The following is an 8,894-nucleotide window of genomic DNA, read 5'->3' as shown; positions in this document are numbered from 1 at the left end:
CAGGGTGAAAAACCGTGGTTTTTTTCAGGAAAACAATTCAAGGCGGGAGCAAAGTACTCAGCTCAGAAATGAGATGATTAACAGTTGGGGAATCAATTTTGAGTTTTTTTCCCCATGCAAATTTGTGATTTTCACCCCCTTCCATCTCTGTCCCCCCCATTTCAATTCATTCCCCTTTCTTCCTCTTTTATTTTTCATTTTTTTCGGGGGGTGGGGTGGGGGCTGACTCCTTTGCTCCCCGCGACACACGAGAACACGGCCTAGTCGTTTCTCGGCGGGGTCAGGATTTCGCTTGATGTATGCTTTTGTTTTAATTTTTGTTCAAAGTTTCCATAAAAGCAATAAATTTACCAATTTATAATAGTTAATCATGTATATGACAATACAAGAATCTCTTCTACACAACCCTATGCTCACTTGGTTCCAAGCCACAAGAAATTATTCTTGACGTTGGCAGCTTTGCTGTTGCTTATTAATTCATACTAAAAATATTATAAAATTAATATTAAATTCATCGGTATGTTCTTTAATAAAACCACCTTTTCGGACCCTTCGGAATTTCCCAAGAGCAAACCCGGATGTAGTATTACATACATGTACATCTTGATTGTGTTTTGCCAGCAACTTACAGTTGCTTGTTGAAAATTTAAATATACACATGCTTGTCAAGAGTTTATGGTTGTGGCAGCTAATGGACAGGAGCTGCTGCCCTCATTTACAATATGCTTTGGCTTTTACATTCTGATTACAGTTATGTACTTTATTTTGATCTCTAAATCAATAGGAAATATCTTAAATTATCAGTATCAAGATTCAAAACCCTGCATACATGTACTAAAAAGAATGAACACTGATGTATTGCAATATGTATCGCAATTCTTTGAAAATATGGAATATCTTTAAATTATAACACAAAAAGCACCAATCTAAATGCACTGTAATTTAACTGGTGGGGTCAAAATAAATAGTGATGTACCAAAGCTAACAGGCAACCATATTTCAAAGTATCACAAAGAGCTGCAAAAAATCCCTTATTAGATAATTACATGTCCAACCTTTTTGTACCATTTTACCCTTCATATAACACTGTACTCGTCCAAAACAATAAAATGATACTACTTTTCAATATCCCATTGCCTGTTGATGACTATCAAACTTTCTGGAGACTACGCAACTTTGCACCTACCCAGGTTTGCATTGTTTTTCACAGGCCTGAACTTGGGATTACAGTGTACTTGATAATGAACTTAGGAATGGTTAGTAATGATTCATGAGCCTAGTGAAGTTGCTGAATCTACTTCCCACAGCTGTGTGTTATTTGTGGTAGCAGCCAAGTGCTTCAGACAGTCTACCATTGACTAGGCCCTGTCAAATGCCACAATGGTAACGTAGAGGCACTGCGGCACAAGTGTGAGGAGATGTTGAAAAAGTCCATCGACGAATGATTCCAATCTTTACAGTTTACATAAAATGAATACAAGCAGTCTGGAAAAAAAATTCCCGTGCGAGACCCAAATTGCAGAGACGGTGTAAAGTGTGTTCAGAGCCAGGGAAAAGCTGCACACAAGCCACATGAAAGTTTGGCTGGTAACCACTGACATATCAAGGTCTTTGGTTGGGGGTCAGGGGTGGGGGTGGTGGAAATTTTTGTCTAAAAACAAATGTACAAATTTTTAATTTCCAAAACAGTCCTCAAACTTCCCCCCAAAAGCTGTACATGTAGTACTATTTCTAAAATGCTGACACTTTCAATTCCTTACAAAAATTTCCAAAATAACTAGGGAGTGATGTACCTGCCCCACCCCCGATACCTCACTGCTATTAACATTTTTTTACGTTGAGCAAACAATTCCTGTCGTCCTTTGTTACTTTAATAGATACCCTGTACAATACACAATAAATTGCTTTGGTTGAGAAAAAGATAAATGTAATGAGAATTTCAAAGACGAAGAGGGTGGAGTACAAATACATGTACTTTTCACTTTCGTGTCTAATTCTTCTTCCTCATCGCCATGACAACGCTGTTACATGTAAATCACTTGCTCATTAATGAGTTCCCGAGTTGTTGATTCATACTTCCATCTGCACATCACTATCCTTGATATCATACTTCAACTTTGGTTTCTCAGTCCTTGTATGCCAGACATAAATCTACAGCAAAAAAAAAAAAAAAGAAATTCAACTGACGGAGGAGAAGGAATATCCTCTGAATCAATATTGTACAGAAATTAAGAGGGATTCTAGCAGCAAAGAGTGAAGGGTGCTCGATCCATAAGACAAGAAGTCTGTAGTGGTAGGAGATGCCAGCATTACTGGAACTGATTTCAATTCCGTACAGGAATCTCACTTCCATGCAGAATCAGTTGTAACTGTTGCTATCAATTGCAACTGACAAAAACAACATTAAAAAAAGACATTTACAGGGCATTGTGTGCACAATGATCAATCTCTCACTAGAATTCAGCAAGACGTTTTATCTATGTTATAACTGACTGTCTAACTTAAAATTGTTTTGAACCTTGAGTTTTATTAGTAGCCCACGATCTCAGGAAATCATTCACAGGTCGATATGTAGGTCCTTCAGAATTGGATCATTGGTACTTTCTGAAATCCAATCTCAGGAGATGGAACCAATCAATGTGGGGAATTAAATCCTCAAAGTACCACAACTTTGATTCTAATTCCCTGCTTAGAATTGATTCTAAGCAATTCTGATGTGGAAGTGTCCCAAACCTTAAAATTACCTGTAGAAACTAGTTAGTCCGACAGAGGGTGCTATAACAATTTACTGGTGTTGAGTTTGTTTACTAATTAGATGTTGGTGGCGCTCTTCAAAACATGCTCACATTCTACATGACAGTTTCCATTTTGATGCTGGAATGTGGCCATATATTCCAAGATTAAGTCTGGTATATGTTACCCAAGTTGGCTTAAAAGAAATAAAATTCAGAACTTTATCAGCCGAGAGTAATGGTGGAATCACATTCACTGATGAGATTAAAACCCAACTAGCTACCCAGTCCTGCACATTACCACTTTCAGTTTTAATTTCAAATTGTTGGAATTTTCATATCTGGTGCTTTTTCTAACGGTGAGCAAAGTACATAAATTTGGCAGAAGGATGCAGCATACCACTGTATGCCATTTCTTCAGGGTTTATGATCCCAGTCTGTTCTTTCAACAAACCTTGTTGAAATAAGTCATTGGTGTGCATACCTTCAATAATGGGCTCACATAATGTCATTTTATACAAGAAAATGAAGAAAAACCTTGGTTAACAAAGAGTTAATAAATGTTTGATATATACTGCATAAATGTAACGCATCGGCAAAATACACTTCTATCTGAGATACATGTAAAAACACATTTGTATGCTGTCTATTTGCCGCTGTTACATTATGAACAGAAGAAAATGTGTGTCATTCTTTGCAAGATCTACAATTTCCTATGAATTTTAAAATTGTTCTCTTTTAAATAAAGCAATGAGGACTACTGAGGATGTGTTGAATACAAGATCTGTCACTTAAAAAGGTAACAGATCTTGCATTTTCTCTTTTCTTGTTTGTCTTGTGACAAGCAGTGTACATGCATTGTACATGTACAGTATATACATGCACTTGTAACAGGAGTAAATGTATTAACTCAGAGCTGAAGGATTGTTTTATTTACACCTGTTACAGATCTTCATCTGCTACCAACAAAAAAAAAATCTTCATGGTTACTTGTCTTACCCTTGTGCAGAGGCTGGCTTTGGGTTCCAAGTCGTCCATTGTGACGAGGCTCACTAACAAGGAGGACTCTAGGTAGCCTCTCTTCGCTTTGGGTGAAAACCTAGCCAAAGGCTTTGCCTTTAGCAAGCGAAGATTGATAGCAAAGCCAGCCATGTCCATCGGGAAGGGCCTTTGGGGCTGCCAGCCCACGTTCCACCCGGTGACTTTGCCGTTTCTGTCCACACGAGGGCTCTCGTACATCTGACCTCCTACCAGGCCGACCGGCCACATTGAAACTCTCTGAGTGTATCTCATCTAAAGAAAAGGTCAGGGATTGAAACTGGACAGGTAAGGGTCAAGACACACGACATCTGGGAAAAGACTGAGGCATAATCCAATTGTTCTCTTCGACTCTTTAGGGAAGCAGGAGACTTACCAGATGTTTGTAACTATGAAACTTTGTATCAAGGAAACCTACCTGGTCAATATCTTACCTCTTTTTAACACATCTTTAAACTCCTTTCCATCAAAGAGGAATTCACCCATAATTTCAGCAATGTGCTTCTTCTTAACACAGACGTCATAAGGTCCTATCCTAAAATTGGCATGCTACATGCAAATGCAGCTTCAAAGATATCCCAAATTGACTACCCCCATAAACCTTTGGGACACCCTCGTTGTCCCAATTCTTATATACTGAAATACATCTACCATACCTCCTCAAATATTTGCAGACTATAGGTATTATCATCATCAGCAAAGTAAACTACTCCAGGATTTTTATCCACATCAACCTTCTCCAACAACCACTCAATAGCAGTGTTCCTCTGTTCCACGCCCCTGGGTTTCAACCAGTTGGGGTCATTCTCCCCTAACCGGTGGGGCTCTGGCGTCCTGCAATTCAAATGGGTGTATTTCATGCCACTCTTTCTCAAGAAGGTCGTGACCAGGCTGGTCTTGGTGTTGGAGTCCTCCACCACAATCCAGTGGAAATTCCGGACGTGGAGGAACGTCTGGGCGATCCTGGTCAACTCCGCTTTCTGCACCGGCCTGGTGTGGGTCGGGGTGACTGCATAGATGGTGGGCAGACTCGCATTCAGGACGTTTAAGCTGTCCACGATACTGCCTACAGCTTGGGGGTACTGTTGGCGTAAATGAACAATAACATTCTCCAGGAGTTTCCTCTCCTCTTTCAACTTGATCTCCGTCTTCACAAGTTCCGCCTGTTTTGTTTTGTAGTCCGCGTTGATGACACGCATAAGGTAGGGGTGTTTATGACTGGCATGTTTTGCCGACTCAGAACAGAAAGAATCTGAGGGAAAAAAAGGGCCATTGAAACAGCTGCCAGTATCATATCAGCAGGTGGGAAGACACAAATGAACATTTGCCAATGTGGATTGTTTGTGACTCCCTAGAAACGACCTGCTAACTGCAGGAACAAGAGTTGGCATGTGTTTAGCTAGGAATCACATTGCTCAGGTGGAAAAACAGTGTGTGCATACAGGAACATGCACATTGGACACAGGACATGTTAAGCAAAAGTAACCAATTCCTGTTGAGAAACTTGTATGGTCATGATGACTGCTGCCCCCTACACGCCCTGTGCCAAGTTGAAGTTTTTCAAACCAACTTGTCTCTCCTTTGTTGTGGGGGTGCATTTAGTCAGCAAGGATAGGTAATACATTTAAATGAGGGAAAATAATGAAAACATGGCTCGTCCACACCAGTAACAGCACTGCTTAACACATTTGAGACATAACCCGCACAAAAATGACATCCAGACTAAAGTCACATTTAACCATTTGTCATTTTACTATCACCCATCGCCGCGGTAAAACCCTTGGAAAAAAGTCCAGTGTGGACACATCATGTTTTCAGCAGCTTGAATAACTTGAGCCCTAATGCTCATGACATCTTGAAATTCGATTTTTTTTTTCATTAATTTGGATGTCATGTGCACCGCAGGGCCAGACATGCCTGAGTTAAGGAATAACCAAAGATTGAACATGTGGAATAAAAGTCATATTTTGGAAGAAAACTTGGTGTTAAGAGGCATTTCATCCATCCCATAACGTTTGGAAGCAGCAGTATTCCTCTTTTTCGATTTTGGTAAGAATGACGGTCCCGTCATGCCCGTCCAAAATCAAAAAGAGCAATACTAACGCTCCACTTAGTACAGCAAGGTGAGAAAAGACTAGGCCATTCACCATGTTCACTCTGGCCCTGTTCATTGTAAATAGTATAATTCAAGCAATGTCAACCCGACCAGAATGGAGTTCATCATATTCTTTGCAAGTTTGCAAGTTTAAATGGGAAGTACGTGTAGCTATCAAAGTAGAGCTATTTCTTACCGTAATTCACGAGCAGCCACAGTATCCCTCCTGTCGAAATGACAAAATACAAACAGACGAAAGTCCGTGGACGCCAGAGACCTCTCATCTCACCAGCAAGAGTTGTGAAGCATGTATTTAAAATAAAATAGAAGGAATAAGCAGGCGTGGCCCATTATTTAGCCGTTAACTTGCAGTCGTACACCTGTCAGACCAGTTTATCGCTGACTAAAACTTCTTTTGCCCTTGTAGCAGGTTCCCTAAAGTGTTATTACACGCGATGTCATAAATGTCGTCTGGGAATCGGTCTGCGAACAGCAATCGATTAATCAGTCGCTAATACACGTGCGTTTATATGGAACGCCGGCTGGTACCAATATTACACAGCGATCTGGGGATACACTGTGAGACCAAATTTAAACTGCACTTTTCTGTAGGAACATGATTTTAATATGAATTTTGAGAAGAAAAACTGGTCTTCACGCTTGGTGGAAGCTTCCCATACATGTTCTTACTACTTACAGTCTGAGTGATGGGTATCACCAGCCTTTATGACATCATATTCTGAATTCATTCTCTTCATGTGTAAGCATGCTCCTTCTTAAAATCATTACGGTTCTAGCATTCGCTATTTCTTGAGGAAGAGTATTCCGTGTATTGATAACTCGTTGGAAGAAGAAATATACAGCCAATATGATCTTGTTTAACCATATACAGACTGGGGAGGTCACTCAATTTGACCCCCCACCTCACTCCTGTGGGAAGTTTGCGACTCAGTCTCCCAACCCCCCCGCAAGTATCAAATTGCCCTTTCATGATATTTCTTTGAAGTCCTGCGCAACGTTTGAAAACGGTCATATGGTGAAACTCGGAGGAAGAGTTTCTTTATGAATCAATAGTGTTATGCATATAAAACATGCAAATGTAACCAAAGAATATCAAAATAATCACTATAAATATCTTAGTCACATGATAATCCATGTCTGTCTTTTATTTGAAGTCAATAAAGTACTTTCCTCTCGAGATTTATTGCAAAAATTGAAAATGCTTCACTAATTAATAAGCGCATGTTATTGCTTAATTATTGCTTAATTATCTACAAAGACGTGATAATAAGCTACCCTATCTCCCTACAACATCAGTTTCGTGTTGAGTCGGCATTCCATCACAGAGAACGGGCTGCCAACTAAAAACACTAAGCCCGGTACTCCAGCCTGAAAAGCGGCACATGAGTGAACGATTAAGATAGTCATGGTGTGACCTCTTGTCCCGGTACTAGTCGCTGTAGTGAAAAAAAAATCTTTCTTTCAATATTCTCTAATTCCTTTAATAACTTAAAAGGTTTGCACAAGGTCTCTTCTTATTCATCTTTTTCGAGAGAGTAGGATATAAGTCTTAAGTTTGGAGACGTTCCTCGTATAGGACTACATGTTGTATTTTAACTCAGGTACGAACTTGGTAGGTCTTCTCTGTAACTTTTCCAATACAGACTTGTCATCCAGCTATGGATATCATGCTTGGATGCTTTGACACAGTAGAGTATGTTATCAAACGTAGGTCTTGTAAGTGATTGGAAAGCTATCGGCATGTTAAAATGCTGTATGTATACTTTCCCTCTAAAAACAAAAAATAAAACAAAATTAAACAAAACACCCCAACAAACAAACAAACAAACAAACAAACAAACAAACAAACAAACAAACAAACAAACAAACAAACAAACAAACAAACAAACCAAATCCAATCCACAGGCTAGTAGATTATAGCCCTAATTCAGGTCAGGTAGTGTGTTGCGTTAAAGAAAAATCGCCGGCTGATGATGCAGTGAGCGGTAAATTGTTAGCTGTCCCACTGGAAGAAACAATGTTTTATTGTGATTTCAAATGAAGGTAATCCATTTCAATAAGAAAACTGCTTTCCGATCACTAGAGCCACAAATTTTGGTGAAAGAATTCCTTAAAGATGGACATATACAAGAATCCTTCATTAACTTAACCAAACTCAAGGGATATTTCACAATGGAGTCCCAGAACTGTGAAAAGATTATTTTGGTGACTTACGGTACAAAGTTACCTGGGTAATGTAGTTGTAAATCCCGGAGGATGAGAGTAGGTGATATCCCCTCACTTTTTGAAGGAGGGGGACATAAGCCATATTGACCCCAACTGGTTGGTGAAAAAAATAGCACATTGCCAATCATGAACGGCGCCCCCTTGTATAATCTGGTAGGCAGACAGCCTAAAGGAAAGGGAACACTAGTACATGTATACTGGTGTGGTGCACTTCTTACAAATCTAAGGGGATACCCTTTACACCCCCAACGGTGTCAATCTTTTCCGTAAACTTTGGACACGGTTGTGCATATGATTTCATTGGAACTCAGTGGCCACACAGAAAATTTCGTCATGTACATGTACATTATGCATGTACCTTCATGTAGACATTCTCACTGTGACACACCCACCCCAATCCATATTCCACCAGCTTCAGTTCCCAGTGCATGCATTTTTGCGGTTAATTATCTCTTGTCTAATCTTACCGAATATTTTTACGACCTTTGCGAGCAGTTCAAATTCATAAATGACAATGGCAATCTATTGAGGTTGAAGTCGTAAATCTTGCACTTGTTACAAATTCTTGCGGCATTAACTGATTAAGATAAAGACAAAAACCTTGATCCCCTCGAGTCGACGACTCTATCCGCTTATCGTGGGCTGTGATCTCTTTACACGGCAGGGGATACAATAAATGGCTATAAAGAGAATTTATCAATGCCCCGTATTTGCATAAGAAGTCCCCTTTTATTAGCACAAGAGCCGTGACACGATACATGGTTCTCGTAACCATAGTGAAA

General features: G+C 39.7%; 1 protein-coding gene across 1 annotated transcript; it reads right to left on the bottom strand.

Moving 5' to 3' along the window:
- Nucleotides 1-280: 280 nt before the first annotated feature.
- Nucleotides 281-6,374, bottom strand: LOC110981956 (galactosylgalactosylxylosylprotein 3-beta-glucuronosyltransferase I-like). Its single transcript, XM_022240018.2, has 4 exons — nt 6,062-6,374; nt 4,427-5,022; nt 3,732-4,025; nt 281-2,151 (listed from the first exon to the last, which is right to left on the bottom strand). The coding sequence occupies exons 1-4, from the start codon at nt 6,147-6,149 to the stop codon at nt 2,071-2,073; spliced, it is 1,059 nt and encodes a 352-aa protein (XP_022095710.2). The 5' UTR covers nt 6,150-6,374; the 3' UTR covers nt 281-2,070.
- Between the last annotated feature and the right edge of the window lie 2,520 nt (nt 6,375-8,894).

This window comes from Acanthaster planci, linkage group LG01 (assembly GCF_054643075.1).
Source record: "Acanthaster planci isolate LZ-2023a linkage group LG01, COTS_SCS, whole genome shotgun sequence".
NCBI classification, from domain to species: Eukaryota; Metazoa; Echinodermata; class Asteroidea; order Valvatida; family Acanthasteridae; genus Acanthaster; species Acanthaster planci.
This window is presented reverse-complemented; position numbering and strand designations above follow the sequence as displayed.